We start from the raw sequence: 24,527 nt of genomic DNA on the forward strand, positions 1-24,527 counted from the left end.
AAAAGGTACAATAAGTTGGAAAAAAAGCTAGATAAAAAGGTAAAAGAAGGTAATTAAAAAGTAAAATAGGTTAAATAGAAGGTCATATAAGTAAGATGAATAGAATGTAATAGTAGTACATTAAAAGGTCATATAAGTAAGATGAATAAAATGTAATAGTAGTAAATTAAAAGGTAAGATAAGGTGGGAAAAAAAAGCTAGATAAAAGGTAATTAAAAACTAAAATAAGTTAAATAGAAGGTAAATAGAATGTAATAGAAGTAAATTAAATGTAAAATAAGGTAAATAGAATGTAATAAGTAAGTTAAAGGTCAAATAAGGTGGAAAAAGCTAGATAAAAGGTAATTCATTAAACAGTAAAATGTTAAATAGAAGGTAATACAAGTAAATTAAAGGTAAAATAAGGTAAACATAGGGTAAAATAAAGTAAATAGAATGTAATATAAGTAAATTAAAGGTAAAATAAGGTGGAAAAAAGCTAGGTAAAATGTAAAAGGTAATTAAATAGTAAAATGTTAAATAGAAGGTAATAGAAGTAAATTAAATGTTAAATAAGGTAAATAGAATGTAATAGAAGTAAATTAAAGGTAAGGTGAAAAAAAGCTAGATAAAAGGTAAAAGGTAATTAAAAAGTAAAGTAACTTAAATACAAGGTAATAGAAGTAAATTAGATGTAAAATAAGGTAAAGAGAATGTAATATAAGTAAATTAAAGGTAAAATAAGGTGGGGAAAAAATAGATAAAAGGTAATTAAAAAGTAAAATGTTAAATACAAGGTTAAATAAGGTAAATAGAAAGTAATAGAAGTAAATTAGATGTAAAATAAGGTAAATATAATGTAATAAGTAAATTAAAAGGTAACATAAGGTGGGAAAAAGCTAGATAAAAGAAGGTAATTATAAACCAAAATAAGTTAAATAGAAGGTAAAATAAGGTAAATAGAATGTAATAGAAGTAAATTAAATGCAAAATAAGGTAAATAAAATGTAATAGAAGTAAATTAAAGGTAAAACAAGGTGGAAAAAGCTAGATAAAAGGTAAAAGGTAATTAAAAAGTAAAATGTTAAATAGAAGGTAAAATAAGGTAAATAGAAGGTAATAAGTCAATTAAATGTAAAATAAGGTAAATAGAATGCAATATAAGTAAATTAAAGGTAAAATAAGGTGGAAAAAAGCTAGATCAAAGGTAAAGGGTAATTAAATTGTAAAATGTTAAATAGAAGGTAAAATAAGGTAAATAGAAGTAAATTAGATGTAAAATAAGGTAAATAGAATGTAATATAAGTAAATTAAAGGTAAAATAAGGTGGAAAAAAGATAGATAAAAGGTAATTAAAAAGTAAAACAACTTAAATATAAGGTAAAATAAGGTAAATAGAAGGTAATAGAAGTCAATTAAATGTAAAATAAGGTAAATAGAATGCAATATAAGTAAATTAAAGGTAAAATAAGGTGGAAAAAAGCTAGATCAAAGGTAAAGGGTAATTAAATTGTAAAATGTTAAATAGAAGGTAAAATAAGGTAAATAGAAGTAAATTAGATGTAAAATAAGGTAAATAGAATGTAATATAAGGTCAAATAAGGTGGAAAAAAAATCTAGATAAAAGGTAAAATAAGGTAATTAAACAGTAAAATGTTAAATAGAAGGTAACAAAGGGTAAATAGAATGTAATAGAAGTCAATTAAAGGTAAAATAAGGTGGAACAAAGCTAGATAAAAGGTAAAAGAAGGAATTTAGAAGGTAAAATAAGATAAAACAACATAAAAGATGGTCAAAAGTGTATAGAAAGTAATAAAATGGGTGAAAGTTAATTAAGAGATAAAAGGTCAATCTTAAATAGAAGGTACACAATGGTCAAAGAAGGTAATTGAAACGTTATAAAGGTTCAAAGTTAAATTGAAGGTAAACAAAAAGGTAACATTTGAATAGTAGGTCAAATAAAAACAAGGACTTGGTCTGACCTTTTGGAACAGATTACTGGGAATAAGCGGTAGAAAATGGATGGATGGATGTTAGGCCCAAAAGGAATAAAAAGTACCTTTGAAAAGTGTTTCTTCACCATAGGGCGGGGCCCACTGTTGCGCCCCCTAACGGGCTGCCAAACATTACTCAGTTGTAATACACTTGTCCACCACTTGTGGCAGTAATGACAATATCAAACAGAAGTCTGTAAAAAAATATTTAAGTACCAAAATTATGATTTGCACTTTAATTTGATTGAATATTAAAAAAAAAACATTTAGATATAATGTAAATATATTTTTGTGATTATTTATTATTGTAATCAGCCTTAATAATCTTTGTGATTAACTCATCAAGTTTTATTTAGTTAAACTAAGTTGAATATGATGAAAAGTACCAAGTAATCCAGTGTTTAATATTGCAGTGGTGTTGTTCCTGTGCTGTCCTGCAGGTGGCCGACTTGGAGTGTCAGGTAGAAGAGCTGAAATCAGAACCTTTATGAGGAAGAAAGGAGAGCACAACGAGCTGCAGGGTATCTCTCGTCTCGCATCCTCTTACGTATCGCCTCCGCGTTCAAACCCTCACTTTCTAGTTTCTACCGAAAGCCGAGCAAACTCCAGTATTAAAAAAAAAAACCCTAATTTGTGATTTTTTTTTTTGGTTTTTGGGTGACAACATTGGGCTTTTTGCTTTGTAATTGCCAAAAGAAAAGAAAAGGAAAAGTCCCTCCTCGGATCTTTCTAGTTTTGTGAGCTTTTTTCCAGCGTACAGACGTCATTAAGTGTTTTAACAAGAGTTTTAATATAACCTAAAGTCTAATTAGACTAGATTGAGGTGCGGGCGTGACGCCGAGGGATTTAAAAAAAAACAAAAAAACGGAGCCGCCGAGAGAACAATAACCGTCGTGTAACCATGGCAACCACCTGCTGCCTACCTTTGGGAAGTGTTTTTTCCGTGTATTATTCCTATTTTTTACATACGGACTCGCAAGTAAGAAGGCGTTTCTAAAAGTCCGGGAACCAGCAGCTGCACGTGTGACGGCGGCGTGTAGCACAACAACGTGGGGGGTGGGGGGGGAGGGAAAAGAACGTAACACACTGCCTGAACGGGAGCGCAGCGCCTTGTGTCCATCTTCATATTTATAAAAGGACAAAACTCAATTCTGTGTCATGTCATGAATAAATGGACAAAAGTACCGTATTTTTCGGACTATAAGTCGCAGTTTTTTTCATAGTTTGGAAAACTATAAATCGGGGGTGCGATTTATACTGCGGAGCGACTTATGTGTGAAATTATTAACACAACACCGTAAAATATCAAATAATATTATTTATCTCATTCACGTAAGAGACTAGACGTATATCAGCGTGACAGATTGTTTGGTAAACGTATAGCATGTTCTATATGTTATAGTTATTTGAATGACTCTTACCATAATATGTTACGTTAACATACCAGTTGGTTATTTATGCCTCATATAACGTACACTTATTCAGCCTGTTGTTCACTATTCTTTATTTATTTTAAATTGCCTTTCAAATGTACGGAGCCCCTAAAGGGACATGGGGGGAAAAATGTTGTAATATTTTTATTAATTTTTTAGACATGTATCTCGTGCGCACAAGATAGTTTCTCGTGCGCACGAAAAAGTTTTTATAGTTATATATATATAAAAAAAAAAAAAATGTAAATGTAAATTTTACATTTTTTAAATTTTTTTTAGACATGTATCTTGTGCGCATGAGAAGCATGTCTAAAAAAAAATTTTTTTAATTGTTTTTATTTTTTTTATAACTTTATAAAAAGTTTCTCGTGCACACGAGAAACTTTTTATAAAGTTATAAAAAAAATATATTTTTAAATCTAAATTTTTTTAGATATGTATCTCGTGCGCACAAGATAGTTTCTCGTGCGCACGAAAAACTTTATATAGTTATATACAAAAAAAAAATTTAAATGTAAATTTTACATTTTTAAAAATTTTTTAGACATGTATCTTGTGCGCACGAGAAACATGTCTAAAAAAAAAAAAAAATTTAACAATATATATTTTTTTATAACTTTATAGAAAGTTTCTCGTGTGCACGAGAAACTTTTTATGAAGTTATAAAAAATAAATATAAAAAAAATGTAAATTTTACATATTTTAAATTTTTTTAGATATGTATCTTGTGCACACAAGAAAGTTTCTCGTGCGCACGAGATACATGTCTAAAAAAATTATTAAAAATGTTTTTTTTTTTTTTTTAACTTTATAGAAAGTTTCTCGTGTGCACGATAACATTTTTATAAAGTTATAAAAAAAAAAATTTAAATGTAAATTTTACATTTTAAAATTTTTTTTTAGACATGTATCTTGTGCGCACGAGATACATGTCTAAAAAAATTATAAAAAAAATAATATACTTTTTTTTTTAACTTTATAGAAAGTTTCTCGTGCATAAAAAAAAAAATTTTAATTGTAAATTTTAAATTTTTTAAATTTTTTTTTAGACATGTATCTTGTGCGCTCAAGATACATGTCTAAAAAAAATTTTTTTTTTTTTTTATAACTTTATAAAAAGTTTCTCGTGCGCACGAGAAACTTTTTATAAAGTTATAAAAAAATTAAAAAAAATACTTTTTAAAAAAATTTAATACATGTCTAAAAAAAACAATAAAAAAAACAATAATTATAAAAAATTTTTTTTCCCCCATGTCCCTTTAGGGGCTCCGTACAAATGTTTATTCTTGGTGTTGAATTTTATCAAATAAATTTCCCCCCAAAATTGCGACTTATATATGATTTTTTCCTTCTTTATTATGCTTTTCGGCTGGTGCGACTTATACTCCGAAAAATACGGTAATATATCAGGCTAATGGGGAAAAAACCGGCATGGTTGTGAGTATTTTTCTTAAAAACAATAATAATAATAATAATAATAAGGCTTGTACAGTGCACATGCTTTGCATTGTTTTGTGGATTAAATGGTCAACAGTGAAGATGATGTGCGTGTTTTTATTTACATATTCATCACTCCGGGCTCCTAGGGGTGCATCTTCAGGTGGTGCCTCCGCAGGTGGTAGTTCCGGGAGAAGCTCTTGCCGCACTGCGCGCAGGAGAAGAGGCGCTGGCCGCGGTGCAGCAGCTTGTGGGCCTTGAGGCTCTGCGGGCGGCTGAAGCTCTTGCAGCACTCGTCGCAGGCGTGCGGCTTCACGCCCGTGTGCTTGCGCTCGTGCCGCTTCAGGTCGCCCGACTGCCGGAAGCGCTCGCCGCAGTTGGTGCACAGGTACGGCCGCTCGCCGGTGTGCGTGCGCGTGTGCACGGTGAGCTGGCCCGACTCGGCGAAGCTCTTGCCGCAGTGCGGGCAGGCGTAGGGCTTCTCGCCCGTGTGCGTGCGGCGGTGGCGCTTGAGGGCGTTGGGGTTGGGGAAGCCCTTGCCGCAGTCGTTGCAGAGGTAGAGCACCTTCACCTGCTGCTGGAAGCAGGCGTGGCTTTTGAAGGCGCCGGCGCCCAGGTAACGCTTCCCGCAGTGCGGGCACAGGAGCTCCCCGCCTCCGTCCTCCGGCGGCGTGGACAGGTACGTCAGCGGGTGGTGCCTCCGGACGTGCTTGGCCAGGTAGCTCTTGGCGGTGAAGGAGAACTGGCAGTGGGGGCAGGAGAAGAGCTCCGAGGAGTAGTAGTACTTCCTGCAGGCGTCCGTCTGCTGGTGCTTCTCCAGGGCGGCGGCGGCCGTGAAGACTTTGCCGCAGAGCTCGCAGCAGCAGGACTTGATGGTCCGGTGGACGTTCTGCTCGTGTCTCCTGAGGAAGGTCCGCTTGCTGAAGGCGGCGCCGCAGTGCGAGCAGACGTGCGGCTTGTCGGCGCAGGCGTGCGCCCGCAGCTCGTCCGGGTCGGCGTAGGTTTGCCCGCAGCCGTTGCAGCTGAACCACTTGGCGGGCTTCTCGTCTTCCGGCGCGCCCTTCCTGCACGCTCGCCGCCTGGGAGCGATGAGCCGCGTGATGGCGGAGATCTTGGAGGCGGAGCCGTGCCGCCGGGGCCGCTGACACGTCTCCGCGCGCTCCGAGGACCGGGGGACGTAGTCGGGGTCGCTCTCGTCCGGCCTCTCCTCCGAGTGGCCGGCGAGGATGTGCTGCTGCAGGAGGTCCACGCTGGCGAAGGCGAGCGAGCAGGCGGCGCAGCTGAAGGGCATGTCGGGAGGCGGAGCCTTCCGCTGCCGGCGGTGCTGCTTGAGGTGTCGCTGCAGGTCGCTGAACTGTCCGAAGCGGCGCTGGCAGACGCTGCACACAAAGGAGCGCAGCTTGTCGTGCACCAGCAGCGTGTGCTTCTTCAGGCAGGCGTCGTTCTGGAAGCGCTTCCCGCACTCGGAGCAACCGCTGGAATAGTTCTCCGCCTCCTGGTTTGGTTCCGCACCTTCCTCCGCCTCCATCGCTTCACTCGGCTCGCCCGCTGCGGCACCCTCCTCCTTCACTTCCGGCGCTCTCAACGCGCCGCACTTCCTGTGCGCCAGCTGGTGGCGGATCAGGCCCGACGCCTGGTTGAAGCTCCGCCGGCACAGCGTGCAGCAGTACGGCCGCTTGTTGGCGTGCACGCACAGCTCGTGTCGCTTCAGGTACGACGCGTGCTTGAAGGCCTTGCCGCAGGTGGAGCAGCTCAGAACCTTGTCGGGGTCGACCGGCGGCGGCGGCGTCGGGGAGGATGACGCGCGGAGGCCGTTTTCGGCGTTTTCAACCTCGGCGGAGTGGAAGCGGTCGGCGTGGCGCTGGAGGAAGGCCTCGGTGGTGAAGGTCAGCTGGCAACGGACGCACAGGAAGACCTGAGGCATATCAGGTGGGATGTTCTCTGCACATTAGAGGAGGAAATCACTTTTTGAAGATGTTCTGAACAGCAACTGTGTGGTCACTGATGGAGATCGACCGATTATCAACCGTGCCCATATTTGGCATTTTGACCTACAGTGGAACCTCGATTCACAAACGCCCCTATTTACATTCTTTTCCGTCTTTAAAGGTTCATATCAGGGATGTCCAAACTAGGGCCGGCGGGCCTCGTGGACCCCGCCGACGTTTTCAAATTGGCCCAGACAGACATCAAGAGGTTGAAAATGTGAAAAGTCCAACATTTGTGATGCCTCACTGACCTTTGTGGATATTATAAAAATATATCCATACTAGGGATGTCCCGATATTATCAGCCGATAAATGCGTTAAAATGTAATATCGGAAATTATCGGTATCGTTTTTTTTATTATCTGTATCGGTTTTTTTTTGTTTTTTTGGTGGGTTTTTTTATTAAATCAACATAAAAAACACAAGATACACCAACCCAAAAAACCTCCCTCCCCCCATTTCTTTCTGTTATCAATATTCTGGTTCCTACATTATATATCAATATATATCAATACAGTCTGCAAGGGATACAGTCCGTAAGCCCACATGATTGTGCGTGCTGCTGCTCCACTAATAGTACTAACCTTTAACACTTCATTTTACTCATTTTCATGAATTACTAGTTTCTATGTAACTGTTTTTATATTGTTTTACTTTATTTTTTATTCAAGAAAATGTTTTTAATTTAGTTATCTTATTTTATTTTATTTTTTTTAAAGTACCTTATCTTCACCATACCTGGTTGTCCAAATTAGGCATAATAATGTGTTAATTCCACGACTGCATATATCGGTTGATATCGGTATCGGTTGATATCAGTATCGGTAATTAAAGAGTTGGACAATATCGGATTATCGGCAAAAAGCCATTATCGGACATCCCTAATCCATACATCATAAAAAAATTCCAAATTACACCCATTTTACCTCCATTACAAAACATGAGAGGAAACACTTACAATATTTGGCACATTTTAGCTGCTTGATATTTCTGATTGTAAGTAAACAAGGCACAAGTCGAACTTTTAATAACCAATTATACATCCATCATATTAATATAACAGTGTTGGCGCTAGGCATTTTCAAAATGGGGCCCAAGGGACCCCATCAAGTCATAAAAATGGGGGTCCCACATTTTTGTAACCGTTGTGAAAACAAATGATAAATGCATGCATTAAGCCATTATATCTCACATTCTATATTGTGTTTTGGAAAAAGGTTATCACAAACGGTAATTCATTAAAAAAACATTATACAAAAGAAAACACATTTTTATGCATACGTAAATGTGTTCAGTTTTAAACATTTATTCACTTTCTTCTTTCCTTAAATGGTAAATGGGTTGAACTAAAACTGAACTGGCTGCAAAGTAAACAAAAAAAGAATGCTGGACGACAGCAAAGACTTACTGTGGAGCAAAGACGGCGTTCGTAAAGTACATCCGAACATGACATGACAATCAACAATGTCCCCACAAAGAAGGATAAAAACAACGGAAATCTTCTTCATTGATAAAACAAAGTAGCTGCGGGGAAATATCGCTCAAAGGAAGACATGAAACTGCTACAGGAAAATACCAAAGAGAAAAAGCCACCAAAATAGGAGCGCAAGACAAGAACTAAAACACTACACACAGGAAAACCGCAAAAAACTCCAAATAAGTCAGGGTGTGATGTGACAGGTGGTGACAGTACACCTACTTTGAGACAAGAGCTATAGTCATGCATGCTTGGTTATGGTTTAAACTAGGGATGTCCGATAATATCGGCAGTCCGATATTATCGGCCGATAAAAGCTTTAAAATGTAATATCGGAAATTATCAGTATCGGTTTCAAAAAGTAACATTTATGACATTTTAAAACGCCGCTGTGTACACGGACTTGGTCAACAGCCATACAGGTCACAATGAGGGTGGACGTATAAACAAGTTCAACACTGTTACAAATATGCGCCACACTGTGAACTAGGGCTGCAGCTAACAATTAATTTGATAATCGATTAATCTGTCGATTATTACTTCGATTAATCGATTAATAATCGGATAAAAGAGACAAACTACATTTCTATCCTTTCCAGTATTTTATTGAAAAAAAACAGCATACTGGCACCATACTTATTTTGATTATTGTTTCTCAGCTGTTTGTAAATGTTGCAGTTTATAAATAAAGGTTTACAAAAAAAACAAAAAATTAAATATATATTTTTTTTAAATTATAAAAAAATATTGCCTCTGCGCATGCGCATAGCATAGATCCAACGAATCGATGACTAAATTAATCGCCACCTATTTTTATAATCAATTAGTTGTTGCAGCCCTACTGTGAACCCACAACAAAGAAGAATGACAAACACATTTCGGGAGGACATCCGCACCGTAACACAACAGAACAAATACCCAGAATCCCTTGCAGCACTAACTCTTCCGGGACGCTACAATATACACCCCCCGCCCCCCACCACATTTGCAAACAACTTTTCTCTTCATAGAATTTTCTTTCAATAAAGAAATAAAGTGCAAAAATGTCAAAGCATCATAACAAACAGTTATGTTCCAATAGCAGCAGAAGTGCACTTTTTGGAGAGCTGTATTATTTCCAGTTTTGTGCCCAAGGGACTGATTTTATTTAACACTATATTATTATTTATACACCTATAGTGATCACAGAGACAGCTTGTTTTTGTGTTACTGTATATATTTGTTTTTCTGAAAAATCCCACTTAATATACTTTGGGTAACAACAGTCAATATTTATTAATTTATTAGATTTTATTTTTTTCTTGTATAATAAAAGGGAGCTTTGGTTAAACCAAATATTGTGTGTTTTTTTCCCTATACAACAACCTATCTGGACTCGATAAGAGAATCGATAAGGAATCGGTTCGATAATAGGCTCGAACTCGATAATTTCTTATCAAACATCATCCCTAATATACTATATTGCATTCTTTAATAAAAAAAATAGGGACTTTTGTCAAGGCTGGAACCAATTATTCATTGTTTCTTGCGGGGAAATCTTTCACTTGACGACCCTTTCGGTTGGTGAACCTTGTTCAAGAACCGGTTCAGTTCGTAAATTGAGGTTCCACTCTATAGAGGTATCAGTTTGTTTGTTTTTTTACAACTACAACAGAATTAAATCAGCAGATACAATATAAAAAATGTCAGTTATCGGCCTCTTTGACTACTAATAATCGGTAACGGCCCTGGAAAAAAACCCACATCGGTCGTTCTCTAGTGAGCAACAGGAAGTACCTGCAGACTTGAGCCGTATCTGAAACATTTGCGTCCACGCGGCGCTGAAGCGGCTGAGCAGCGTGTCGCTGGGCCACACCAGCAGCTCGTCGCCGGGGTGGATGCTGCGGCAGCAGTGGTACAGGATGCGGTCTTTGTACTGCACCGCCAGCAGGTTGGCCTCGTCTCTTCTGCGAGCGCCGTTGATGTACCTTCAAGAGCGAGGAAGAGGTAAGGTCATTGGACTTGGGTGAACTGTGCTCATTTTTGTTCAATAAATATTAACGGGTACTTCAATAACTAACATGTGCGAGGCTAATAAGCAACAGTGCATTGGGGGATAGAGCAAAAGGATGATGACGTGAGCGTGAGTTAGTGGAAAAGCCAAAAGCAGTGAAGTTGTCACGTTGTGTAAATGGTAAATAAAAAGAGAATACAACAAATCCTTTTCAACTTATATTCAATTGAATAGACTGCAAAGACAAGATATTTCATGTTCACACTGAGAAACTTTGCAAATAATCATGAACTTAGAATTTAATGGCAGCAACACATTGCAAAAAAGGCATTTTTACCACTGTGTTACATGGCCTTTCCTTTTAACAACACTCAGTAAAGGTTTGGGAACTGAGGAGACACATTTTTGAAGTGGAATTCTTTCCCATTCTTGCTTGATGAACAGCTTAAGTTGTTCCTTCTGCTATTTTAGCCTTCATATTGCACCACACATTTTCAATGTTTGGACTGCAGGCAGGCCAGTCTAGTACCCGCACTCTTTTACTATGAATGATGGCATCGTCTTGCTGGAATAAGCAGGGGCGTCCATGACAACGTTGCTTGGATGGCAACATATGTTGCTCCAAAAGCTGTATGTACCTTTCAGCATTAATGGCGCCTTCACAGATGTGTAAGTTACCCATGTCTTGGGCACTAATACACCCCCATACCATCACACATGCTGCCTTTTACACTTTGCGCCTAGAACAATCCGGATGGTTCTTTTCCTCTTTGGTCCGGACACGACGTCCACAGTTTCCAAAAACAATTTGAAATGTGGACTCGTCAGACCACAGAACACTTTTCAGTCCATCTTAGATGAGCTCGGGCCCCAGCGAAGCCGGTGGCGTTTCTGGGTGTTGTTGATAAATGGCTTTGGATAGTAGAGTTTTAACTTGCACTTACAGATGTAGCGACCAACTGTAGTTACAGACAGTGGTTTTCTGAAGTGTTCCTGAGCCCATGTGGTGATATCCTTTACACACTGACGTCGCTTTTTGATGCAGTACCGCCTGAGGGATCCAAGGTCCGTAATATCAATTTTACGGGCAGTGATTTCTCCAGATTCTCTGAACCTTTTGATGATATTACGGAGCGTAGATGGTGAAATCCCTAAATTCCTTGCGATAGCTGCTTGAGAAATGTTGTTCTTGAACAATTTGCTCAGGCATTTGTTGACAAAGTGGTGACCCTCGCCCCCGTTCCTTGTTTGTGAACGACTGAGCATTTCATGGCAGCTGCTTTTATACCCAATCATGGCACCCACCTGTTCCCAATTAGCCTTTTCACCTGTGGGATGCTCCAAATTAATGAGCATTTCTCAACTTTCTCAGTCTTTTTTGTCACTTGTGTCAGCTTTTTTTTTAAACATGTTGCAGGCATTAAATTCCAAATGAGCTAATATTTGCAAAAAATAACAAAGTTTACCAGTTTGAATGTTAAATATCTTGTCTTTGCAGTCTATTCCATTGAATATAAGTTGAAAAGGATTTGCAAATCATTGTATTCTCTTTTTATTTACCATTTACACAATGTGACAACTTCACTGCTTTTCTATATTCCCAGTGACAGATTAGTTCCAGAGTTATTTCACAGCAACATAGCTGACACTGTGACAGACAGATTGTGGGGAAGGCACAGTTCTCATTAGGGCTTGTTTTGGCGTACATCTGTAACACCTGTCGGAGGGAAGAATTTGATGGTTGCACCACAGATTAGCACGCTAAAGTAGATCTTATGAGACAACAACAAACCACCTCATCCAGTTGGACACAGACTCCGGAGCAGCATCGATGTACGCGTAATCATCCTGTGCTTTGTACGTCTGCAGGGGAACACACGGGAGTATTAATGAAGATAACAAATGGTTGTACAGTACTCAGTATTGATGATTTTTTTTTTTTTTAAAGCAGGTATCGTACGTACTGGTATCGATACTTTGAACTAGAAGCTGGACAATTATGGCAAAAATAATAATCACGATTATTTCAATTGATATCCCGATTAATAACCTGATGAGTATAAACTCAACATTAAATATAGTTTAAAGGCCTACTGAAAGCCACTACTAGCGACCACGCAGTCTGATAGTTTATATATCAATGATGAAATCTTAACATTGCAACACATGCCAATACGGCCGGGTTAACTTATAAAGTGACATTTAAAACTTCCCGGGAAATATCCGGCTGAAACGTCGCGGTATGATGACGTATGCGCGTGACGAAGTCAGTATAACGGAAGTTATGGTACCCCGTAGAATCCTATACAAAAAGCTCTGTTTTCATTTCATAATTCCACAGTATTCTGGACATCTTTTGCAATTTGTTTAATGAACAATGAAGGCTGCAAAGAAGACAGTTGTAGGTGAGATCGGTGTATTAGCAGTGGACTACAGCAACACAACCAGGAGGACTTTGTTGGAGCGCTAGCCGCCGACCTCACCTTGACTTCCTACGTCTCCGGGCCGCCAAACGCATCGGGTGAAGTCCTTCGTCCTTCTGCCGATCGCTGGAACGCAGGTGAGCACGGGTGTTGAGTAGATGAGGGCTGGCTGGCGTAGGTGGAGAGCTAATGTTTTTAGCATAGCTCTGTGAGGTCCCGTTGCTAAGTTGCTAAGTTAGCTTCAATGGCGTCGTTAGCACAGCATTGTTAACCTTCGCCAGCCTGGAAAGCATTAACCGTGTATTTACATGTCCACGGTTTAATAGTATTGTTGATTTTCTATCTATCCTTCCAGACAGGGGTTTATTTTTTTGTTTCTATATGCAGTTAAAGCACGATGCTATCACGTTAGCTCGTAGCTAAAGCATTTCACTGATGTATTGTCGTGGAGATAAAAGGCACTGAATGTCCATTTCGCGTTCTCGACTCTCATTTTCAAGAGGATATAGTATCCGAGGTGGTTTAAAATACAAATCCGTGATCCACAATAAAAAAAGGAGAGTGTGGAATCCAATGAGCCAGCTTGTACCTAAGTTACGGTCAGAGCGAAAAAAGATACGTCCTGCACTGCACTCTAGTCCTTCACTCTCACGTTCCTCATCCACAAATCTTTCATCCTCGCTCAAATTAATGGGGTAATCATCACTTTCTCAGTCCGAATCTCTCTCGCTCCATTGTAAACAACGGGGAATTGTGAGGAATACTAGCTCCTGTGACGTCACGCTACTTCCGGTACAGGCAAGGCTTTTTTTATCAGCGAGCAAAAGTTGCGAACTTTATCGTCGATTTTCTCTACTAAATCCTTTCAGCAAAAATATGGCAATATCGCGAAATGATCAAGTATGACACATAGAATGGATCTGCTATTCCCGTTTAAATTTCAAAAAATCATTTCAGTAGGCCTTTAAAAGAACAACGGATATAAATTAGTGACGAATAAAGTGAAATAATAATAGTAACAATAAATTCAAATGTAAATACTAGGGATGTCCGATAATGGCTTTTTGCCGATATCCGATATTCCGATATTGTCCAACTCTTTAATTACCGATACCGATATCAACCGATACCGATATCAACCGATATATACAGTCGTGGAATTAACACATTATTATGTCTAATTTGGACAACCAGGTATGGTGAAGATAAGGTACTTTTAAAAAAAAATTATAAAATAAAATAAGATAAATCAATTAAAAACATTTTCTTGAATAAAAAAGAAAGTAAAACAATATAAAAACAGTTACATAGAAACTACTAATTAATGAAAATGAGTAACATTAACTGTTAAAGGTTAGTACTATTAGTGGAGCAGCAGCACGCACAATCATGTGCGCTTACGGACTGTATCCCTTGCAGACTGTATTGATACATATTGATATATAATGTAGGAACCAGAATATTAATAACAGAAAGAAACAACCCTTTTGTGTGAATGAGGAGGGAGGTTTTTTGGGTTGGTGCATTAATTGTAAGTGTATCTTGTGTTTTTTATGGTGATTTAATTAAAAAACAAACACAAAAAAAACGATACCGATAATAAAAAAAACGATACCGATAATTTCCGATATTACATTTTAACGCATTTATCGGCCGATAATATCGACATCCCTAGTATAAACTCAACATTAAATATAGTTTAAAAGAACAACGGATATAAATTAGTGACGAATAAACAAGTGAAATAATAATAGTAACAATAAATTAAAATGTAAATATATTACAAAAAATAATGTAGTTATTTTACCACCATTAGGTGTGCTTTTTCTGTCATAAATGAAATGTAATGAATTGCAAAAATCCCCACATTTATTGCGCAATACATCTTTGTACAATTTTGACCGATATTTTAGGTCAAAGCACAATATTTTTTTGTAAATTTACATAATGGTAAATGGGTTATAATTGTGTAGCGCTTTTCTACCTTCAAGGTACTCAAAGCGCTTTGACACTATTTCCACATTCACCCATTCACACACACACACATTCACACACTGATGGCGGGAGCTGCCATGCAAGGCCCGAACCACCACCCATCAGGAGCAAGGGTGAAGTGTCTTGCTCAAGGACACAACGAGGTTGGTAGAAGGTGGGGATCGAACCAGGAACCCTCAGGTTGCTGGCACGGCAACTCTCCCGACCGCGCCACGGCCGTCCCCTATTGATGTACCTTTTGCGTACTGGTATCGATACTTTGAACTAGAAGCTGGACAATTATGGCAAAAAAAAATATTCACGATTATTTTAATTGATATTGAGATACCGATTAATAACCCGATGAGTATAAACTCAACATTAAATATCATTTAAAAGAATAACGGATATAAACTAGTGCAGAATAAACAAGTGAAATAATAATAGTAACAATAAATTAAAATATTATATAATATATATATATTATTACATATATATTATACAATATAATATATTACAAAAAATAATGTAGTTATTTTACCACCATTAGGTGTGTTTTTTCTGTCATAAATGAAATGTAATTAATTGCAAAAATCCCCACATTTGTTGCGCAATACATCTTTGTACAATTTTGACCGATATTTTACGTCAAAGCACAATGTTTTTTGTAAATTTACACAATGTACTTTTTTTTTGTTAACCTTTATTTTGCTATCGCAGTCAGACCGGAAGTTGCGTACGGCGCTTTTATTGTGAAGGGAGGGAAGTGTGCTGCTGTTCTGAGCTTGACGAGTGTGGAGACGACTTGAGGCAGGTAAAAAATAGAGAGAGACTCTCAAGTTGCGACGGGTTGTACATTGATCGGACATCCATGATGTCGTTCACAACAACACGGGCAGATGCGTTGAGGGTGCATGATTATTTTTGCTAGCCGTAGCTTCCTAATTTAGTCGCGATATCAAGTGACCGTCTGCACATTGTTCAGTTAAAGACGTGTTGCAGGGATAAATAATCGGTTTCAAACATTATTTTCCCCAAAAAATGTCCATTCTCCTCACAATGACAGCATTTAACTCACATTTATGTCAATTTTTTCAACAGCGGATTGCGTTTTATCGGCCAATTCTGTGACTCTGCCTTTAGTTACGTGAAAGCGGAAATGTCTAAGTCAGGGGTCACCAACCTTTTTGAAAGCAAGAGCTACTTCTTGGGTACTGATTAATGCGAAGGGCTACCAGTTTGATACACACTTCAATAAATTGCCAGAAATAGCCAATTTGCTCAATTTACCTTTAACTCTATGTTATTATTAATAATTAATGATATTCACACTTAATTGAAAGGTTTAAAAGAGGAGAAAACACCAAAAAAAAAATGACAATTCAATTTTGAAACATAGTTTATCTTCAATTTCGACTCTTTAAAATTCAAAATTCAACCGAAAAAAAGAAGAGAAAAACTAGCTAATTCAAATCTTTTTGAAAAAATTAAAAAAAGAATTTATGGAACATCATTAGTAATTTTTCCTGATTAAGATTACTTTTAGAATTTTGGTGACATATTTTAAATAGGTTAAAATCCAATCTACACTTTGTTAGAATATATAACAAATTGGACCAAGCTATATTTCTAACAAAGACAAATCATTATTTCTTCTAGATTTTCCAAAACAAAAAATTTAAAACGAATTCAAAAGACTTTGAAATAAGATTTAAATTTGATTCTACAGATTTTCTAGATTTGCCAGAATATTTTTTTTGAATTTTAATCATAATAAGTTTAAAGAAATATTTCACAAATATTCTTCGTCGAAAAAACAGAAGCTAAAATGAAGAATTAAATTAAAATGTATTTATTATTCTTTACAATAAAAGAAATACATTTACTTGAACATTGATTTAAATTGTCAGTAAGGAAGAGGAAGGAATTTAAAAGGTAAAAAGGTATATGTGTTTAAAAATCCTAAAATCATTTTTAAGGTTGTATTTTTTCTCTAAAATTGTCTGTCTGAAAGTTATAAGAAGCAAAGTAAAAAAATTAATGAATTTATTTAAACAAGTGAAGACCAAGTCTTTAAAATATTTTTTGGATTTTCAAATTCTATTTGAGTTTTGTCTCTCTTAGAATTAAAAATGTCGGGCAAAGCGAGACCAGCTTGCTAGTAAATAAATAAAATTTAAAAAATAGAGGCAGCTCACTGGTAAGTGCTGCTATTTGAGCTATTTTTAGAACAGGCCAGCGGGCTACTCATCTGGTCCTTACGGGCTACCTGGTGCCCGCGGGCACCGCGTTGGTGACCCCTGGTCTAAGTATTTTAGTTGTTTATTGATTATGTATTCGGCATACTGGCACTGTGTCAAATAAAACGTAACCATGGTGAGATCCCAAACTTCTAGGAGACGTGCTCTTTTTTTCCGCTTAACCAAGCTCAGGAATTTGCATGCACGTTGAGCAGGCCGTTCGTCTTCGATTTTAATATTTTATGATCCTGAGAAGCCAAAATGGAAATCCGATGAATTGTCCAGCCCTACAATGCAAAGCGTCTCACCTCCCAAGAGAAGATACTTGTGATGGCGTTCTCCACGGTGGTCTCCTCGCCCTCGAACGGTCCGAAATGCATCCCGGGCGAGACCTCCGGCCCGTGGTTGATGACCCCGACGCCCCCGCTGGGGATGCTGGACCTGCCCACCGTCAGGCCGTAGGGCAGCGTCAACAGCGCCCTCTGGGGGACGCCGACGCTGGCGGGGAAGTCGAGGAAAAAGGAGGGGCTGCCCACCTTGGACGAGTCGTCGTGGTCTTGGAAGAGGATCAGACACTCGTCACAGCCTGGGAGCAAAGAAGGCAAAGGTTGAAATTGACGACTGACGTTCACGCCGTCTATTCGTTGGCCGTGCTTACAAAAGCCTGCTCCGCCCTCGGGGTCGTCTCCATTCTCCAGCAACTTCTGGATGGGTGAGTTCACTGGCTCTGGCACCGGAATCACTGGAAGGTGAAACACATGAACCATTGCTGTCACCACTAGGGGGCGCATGTGCAGCAGTTACATAATACAAATCAACTACAGGCTTCCCAAATGCTGTAATAAATTAAGCATGATGAGTTGACTTCAAACTGTTTAATGTTGCATTTTTTATATGTAGAAGAAAAGTTTTGTCATTTTATTCAATCTGAGCAACAACTTGAGGCAGTTTAAAGAAAAATTATATTTTGTGGTTTTCTTACTGTACCGAAAAAGAACCGAACCGTGACCTCTAAACCGAGGTACGTACCGAACCGAAATTTTTGTGTACCGTTACACCCCTGGTAAAACAATACTGATGACAAACGTTTGTGTATGAAAGGTTTACTTAGAGCAGGGGTCACCAACGCGGTGCCCGCGGGCACCAGGTAGCCCGTAAGGACCTGGGGCCGTACTTATCAAGCTTCTTAGAGTGCCATTTTACACTTAAGTCCTGAGAATTTGCAAAATGTAGTCCTACTCTCAAACTTAAGAATAAAAGCTTTTTATCAACGTTCTTAAGTCTAAGAATCACTCCTACTCTCCACGATATTTAAGAGACCTTCAGAGGTGTCTTAAGTGGTTAGGAGTTGCCAGCAGGGGATGGCACTGAGGCGAGAGAGACGTGCGCCAACGTTCAGGGAACGGAACAATGTTTTTTTTTTTTTTATGACGAGCAGCTGATCAAACGGTATCGTTTAGACAGAGCGGGTATTATTTTTGTCACAGATTTAATACTTTTCGATTCCATGTTGATTTCTGCATGTGGCTGCAGTGGGCTAGTATATATAGAGCCACCCACACCAGTTTCAAATTAGTTGCCTAATTAATGAATTGGAAAGAAAATGTTATGACAGTAGCGTATGTGTGTGGCCGTGAGGTGAGTGACGTCAGTGAGTGTGTGGGCGATAGAAGAGAGGGAGCGGTAGCGTGAGTGCCGGCGGGGACTAGTTTGTTTTGTATTATTTTGTAGTTTATTGTCAAAATATACACTCCCAATGTCCACTTAAATATTTCCAAGATATTTCTTTATTCTTAGACAACGGATTCCCTTCCGTGATTGGTCATTTCTATGGACACAGAAATGACGTCACCTAAAATTCCGTTTACGGCACATAGTAATGTGGTAATTCAGCTCTGAGTGTGACACTTAAGATTCAGTCCTACACTTCGCTGAAAGTGTGAGTAAGACGCTTGATAACTAACTTTTAAGTGCAGCTTTCAGCGAAGAATTTATTTACTCTTAAGTCAACTCTTAGCAGACTTCTTAGGAGTAATTCTAAGAAGCTTGATAAGTACGGCCCCAGATGAGTAGCCCGCTGGCCTGTTCTAAAAATAGCTCAAATAGCAGCACTTACCAGTGAGCTGCCTCTATTTTTCTAATTTTATTTATTTACTAGCAAGCTGGTCTCGCTTTGCCCGACATTTTTAATTCTAAGAGAGACAAAACTCAAATAGAATTTGAAAATCCAAAAAATATTTTAAAGACTTGGTCTTCACTTGTTTAAATAAATTAATTAATTTTTTTACTTTGCTTTTTATAACTTTCAGAAAGACAATTTTAGAGAAAAAATACAACCTTACAAATGATTTTAGGATTTTTAAACACATATACCTTTTTACCTTTCAAATTCCTTCCTCTTCTTTCCTGACAATTTAAATCAAAGTTCAAGTAAATTTATTTTTTTTATTGTAAAGAATAATAAATACATTTTAATTTAATTCTTCATTTTAGCTTCTGTTTTTTCGACGAAGAATATTTGTGAAATATTTCTTCAAACTTATTATGATTAAAATTCCAAAAAATTATTCGGGCAAATCTAGAAAATCTGTAGAATCAAATTTAAATCTTATTTCAAAGTCTTTTGAATTTCTTTTAAAATTTTTGTTCTGGAAAATCTAGAAGAAATAATGATTTGTCTTTGTTAGAAATATAGCTTGGTCCAATTTGTTATATATTCTAACAAAGTGCAGATTGGATTTTAACCTATTTAAAACATGTCATCAAAATTCTAAAATGAATCTTAATCAGGAAAAATTACTAATGATGTTCCATGAATTCTTTTTTTTAATTGTTTCAAAAAGATTCGAATTAGCTAGTTTTTCTCTTCTTTTTTTCGGTTGAATTTTGAATTTTAAAGAGTCGAAATTGAAGATAAACTATGTTTCAAAATTGTATTGTCATTTTTTTCGTGTTTTCTCCTATTTTAAACCGTTCAATTAAGTGTAAATATCATTAATTATTAATAATAACGTAGAGTTAAAGGTAAATTGAGCAAATTGGCTATTTCTGGCAATTTATTTAAGTGTGTATCAAACTGGTAGCCCTTCGCATTAATCACTACCCAAGAAGTAGCTCTTGGTTCCAAAAAGGTTGGTGACCCCTGACTTAGAGCATGTTAGAATAGAATAGAATAGAATAGAAAGTACTTTATTGATCCCTGGGGGAAATTCAGCACCACAGTTTGCTCACAATAGACAATAAACATTAAGGTATTTTTACATGTGAATAATATAAATACAGTCTATTATACAGCATTATTCACATGTGAATAACAAAAATACAGTCTATTATACAGCATAATTCACATGTGAATAATATAAATACAGTCTATTATACAGCATTATTCACATGTGATTAACAAAAATACAGTCTATTATACAGCATTATTCACATGTGAATAACACAAATACAGTCTATTATACAGCATTATTCACATGTGAATAACATACAGTCTATTATGCAGCATTATTCACATGTGAATAACAAAAATACAGTCTATTATACAGCATTATTCACATGTGAATAACATACAGTCTATTATGCAGAATTATTCACATGTGAATAATATAAATAAAGTCTATTATTATTAGTAGCATGTTAACATTAGCATGCAAACTTTTTGCAGATATACACCTCAGTCGTGCAACTTGGCAGTTGACACACTACCTGCAAGCGTGTTAACATTAGCATGCTAACTTTTTAGCCAATTATGTAGCCGCACACCTCAGAGTCATATACCTTGGTACTTGAAACATGCTAGCTGTTAGCATGCTAACTTTTTTCTAGCTAATTTTACAGCCGTCCACCTCAGAGTCATAACTTGGTAGTTGATACATGCTAACTTTTTTTTTTATAGCTAATCTTGCAGGAGTCATATTACTTGGTACTTGAAAAATGCTAGCTGTAAGTATGCTAATGTTAAGCTAGCATGCTAACTTTTCTAGCCAGTTTTGCAACCATACACCTCAGCCAGTGGTTGCCGCATGCAGATTTTTTTTAGCCAATTTTGTTGCCGTACACCTTAAGAGTCATACGACTTGGTACTTATAACGCGCTAGCTGTTAGCATGCTAATATTTTTTAGCAAATTTTACAGCCGTCAACATCCCAGTCATAACTTGCTAGTTGACACATGCTTACTTTTTTTATAGCTAATTTTGTAGCTGTACACCGAGGAGTCATAGTACTTGGTACTTGAAAAATGCAGGCTGTAAGTATGCTAATGTTAAGCTAGCATGCTAACTTTTTTTAATTTTTTTTTACCAATTTTACAGCCAAACGCTAAAGAGTCATAAAACTTTGTAGTTGACACCTGCCAACTTTTTTGCCACTCTTGTAAATCATGTAACTTAGTACTTGAAACATGCTAACTGTTAGCATGCTAACTTTAAGCTAACATGCGTAAAAATGTTTTGCCAATTTTGCAGCCGTACCCCTCAAAGTCATAACTTGGTAGTTGACACATGCTAACTTTTATTTTATAGCTAATTTTGTAGCTGTACACAGAGGAGTCATATTACTTGGTACTTGAAAAATGCAGGCTGTAAGTATGCTAATGTTAAGCTAGCATGCTAACTTTTTATTTTGGTGCCAATTTTACAGCCATACGCTACAGAGTCATAAAACTTAGTAGTTGACACCTGCCAACTTTTTAGCCAATCTTGTAAATCATGTAACTTAGTACTTGAAACATGCTAACTGTTAGCATGCTAACTTTAAGCTAACATGCGGAAATTTTTCTTTGCCAATTTTGCAGCCGTACCCCTCAAAGTCATAACTTGGTAGTTGACACATGCTAACTTTTATTATAGCTAATTTTGTAGCTGTACACCTAGGAGACATATTACTTGGTACTTGAAAAATGCAGGCTGTAAGTATGCTAATGTTAAGCTAGCATGCTAACTTTTTGTAGCCATACCCTACAGAGTCACAAAACTTAGTAGTTGACACCTGCCAACTTTTTAGCCAATCTTGTAAATCATGTAACTTAGTACTTTAAACATGCTAACTGTTAGCATGCTAACTTTAAGCTAACATGCTAAAAAAAAATTTGGCTAATTTTGCAGCCGTCATAACTTGGTAGTCGACACATGCTAACCGTATTGGGGCTACATTAGTTCTTAATTTAGTCTAAAAATAATAACAATAAATACAATTTGCGTGAGAAAAGTCAACATTAGTCTTACACAGCTCCGGGTGGTGGTGCGCCAGGTGGCTGTGCATGTTCGTCGTGCTGCCCGTGTATCGTATCCTGGTGAGACACTTCTTGCACACGGCAAAGTCCTTGTCCAGCTTGGTGCCGTCCGCGCTATAAAAGCCAAAGTGAACCCACACTTTCGATTTCAACGACGCTGGCGCGTCTTTCAGATTAATAACTTCACCGCCCGCCTCCGCCATGTTTGTTTTTTTTGGGGCCCTTCTTCTGCGACTTCCGCCCGGATCAACATTCAGCCAATCACTGAAGCAGCGCCCCCAAGCGGATATGTAGAACGGTGACTTTACCGTCAAAAATGAGTTAATTCAAAATCGTTCACCGTAAGCTTAAATATTACAATATTTCACCATATCAATACATCTAATAACTAGTTATTAGTGTGCGAACCTGCTGTAGTAATGCTGTCCGCCGGCAGGCAGCCTTCTATGATGAAAACAGCCCCGGTGGACTCGACCCACTCCACGGCGTTGGCCGCGCTCGACATGGGGCGAACTCGCTCTGCGGGAACAAAAACAACGTTATCGTTTAGAAAACGTTCACTTGAGTGTTTTAACTCACCGACGAGAAGCTTGTTCGGACAGTCCGCAAAAAAACCCCACCGGAAATACGTTAAAAAACGAAAGTAGCTAGCCGACCGAACAACTGTCCGGAAGTTGACGGGTGAAGACTTTCGGAGTAAAAGCCGTCTGTTCCGATTTAGGCGTCACGTTCAATAACCTTTTTTATTATTATTATTAATTTTTTTTTTAACAACAAACATACATTTATAATTCACACAAACGTCAAGGCACTTTCAACATCAAGGAAAGAAAATACAGATAGAGTATCAAATAATAATAATACAAAAATCTGGGGAAAAAAAAAAAAAAAGGGCTACCTAAATCCCTTTACATGTTTTTAACCTGTTTGTACTTTAAAATGCGTCGATTTCATCCGAATTATTTACATCCGACACCGGAAATACGTTCAAACGAAATTAGCTAGCCGACCAAACTCCTGTCCGGAAGTTGACGGGTGAAGACTTTCGGAGTAAAAGCCGTCTGTTCCGATTTAGGTGTCACGTTCAAAAACCTTTTTTTAAATTTTTTTTTACAACAAACATACATTTATAATTCACACAAAAGTCAAGGCACTTTCAACATCAAGGAAAGAAAATACAGATAGAGTATCAAATAATAATAATACAAAAATCTGGGGGAAAAAAAAAAGGGCTACCTAAATCCCTTTAAATGTTTTTAACCTGTTTGTACTTTAAAATGCGTCGATTTCATCCGAATTATTTAGATCCGACACCGGAAATACGTTCAAACGAAATTAGCTAGCCGACCAAACTCCTGTCCGGAAGTTGACGGGTGAAGACTTTCGGAGTAAAAGCCGTCTGTTCCGATTTAGGTGACACGTTCAATAACCTTTTTTTTTTATTGAACAACAAACATACATTTATAATTCACACAAAAGTCAAGGCACTTTCAACATCAAGGAAAGAAAATACAGATAGAGTATTAAATAATAATAATACAAAAATATGAACAAAATGGCTACCTAAATCACTTTAAATGTTTTTAACAGAGATATCGAATTTAAGGGCTTTTGTGCTCTTAATCATTCTCCAAGATTTGATTGATAATTGTAAACCAATAAGAAAATGTAGGCCTTACTTTCATTAAATCAACATTTATGCAGACGTTCGATAACCTGTTTGTACTTCAAATGCGTCGATTTCATCCGAATTGTTTACATCCGACACCGGAAATACGTTAAAACGAAACTAGCTAGCCGACCGAACTCCTGTCCGGAAGTTGACGGGTGAAGACTTTCGGAGTAAAAGCCGTCTGTTCCGATTTAGGTGTCACTTTCAATAACCTTTTTTTTTTTTTAATTTATTGAACAACAAACATACATTTATAATTAACACAAAAGTCAAGGCACTTTCAACATCAAGGAAAGAAAATACAGATAGTGTATTAAATAATAATAATACAAAAATATGAACGAAAGGGCTACCTAAATCACTTTAAATGTTTTTAACAGAGATATCGAATTTAAGGGCTTTTGTGCTCTTAATCATTCTCCAAGATTTGATTGATAATTGTAAACCAATTACAAAATGTAGGCCTTACTTTCATTGAATCAACATTTATGTAGACGTTCGATAACCTGTTTGTACTTCAAATGCGTCCATTTCATCCGAATTGTTTACATCCGACACCGGAAATACGTTAAAACGAAACTAGCTAGCCGACCGAACTCCTGTCCGGAAGTTGACGGGTGAAGACTTTCGGAGTAAAAGCCGTCTGTTCCGATTTAGGCGTCACGCTCGATAACCCTTTTTA

The 24,527-nt window shown here is 37.5% G+C and overlaps 2 protein-coding genes across 3 annotated transcripts in view; one reads left to right on the top strand and one right to left on the bottom strand.

The window, feature by feature from the left end:
* The window catches only part of ppp1r9bb (protein phosphatase 1, regulatory subunit 9Bb), a 53,145-nt gene extending 49,619 nt beyond the window's left edge, over positions 1-3,526 (top strand). The window contains exon 11 of the mRNA XM_062057318.1: positions 2,414-3,526. Coding sequence (XP_061913302.1) covers positions 2,414-2,464 — 51 coding nt within the window. The 3' untranslated portion in view covers positions 2,465-3,526. The remainder of the gene's footprint in view (positions 1-2,413) is intronic.
* Positions 3,527-4,774: 1,248 nt separating this feature from the next.
* LOC133656300 (histone-lysine N-methyltransferase PRDM9-like) lies at positions 4,775-22,856 on the bottom strand. Of its 2 annotated transcripts, XM_062057317.1 has the most exons (7): positions 22,753-22,856; positions 22,582-22,692; positions 17,597-17,680; positions 17,247-17,524; positions 12,097-12,164; positions 10,085-10,275; positions 4,775-6,784 (listed from the first exon to the last, which is right to left on the bottom strand). In XM_062057317.1, exons 2-7 carry the CDS (start codon positions 22,676-22,678, stop codon positions 4,989-4,991), a joined length of 2,514 nt encoding a protein of 837 aa, XP_061913301.1. In that variant the 5' UTR covers positions 22,679-22,692; positions 22,753-22,856; the 3' UTR covers positions 4,775-4,988. The 2 variants fall into 2 exon arrangements, with proteins under 2 accessions (XP_061913301.1, XP_061913300.1); XM_062057316.1 differs by lacking the exons at positions 22,582-22,692; positions 22,753-22,856 and adding an exon at positions 22,166-22,531 and having other exon boundaries at positions 4,779-6,784.
* Positions 22,857-24,527: the final 1,671 nt, after the last annotated feature.

Source organism: Entelurus aequoreus, linkage group LG08, assembly GCF_033978785.1.
Source record: "Entelurus aequoreus isolate RoL-2023_Sb linkage group LG08, RoL_Eaeq_v1.1, whole genome shotgun sequence".
In the NCBI taxonomy this organism is placed as follows: domain Eukaryota; kingdom Metazoa; phylum Chordata; class Actinopteri; order Syngnathiformes; family Syngnathidae; genus Entelurus; species Entelurus aequoreus.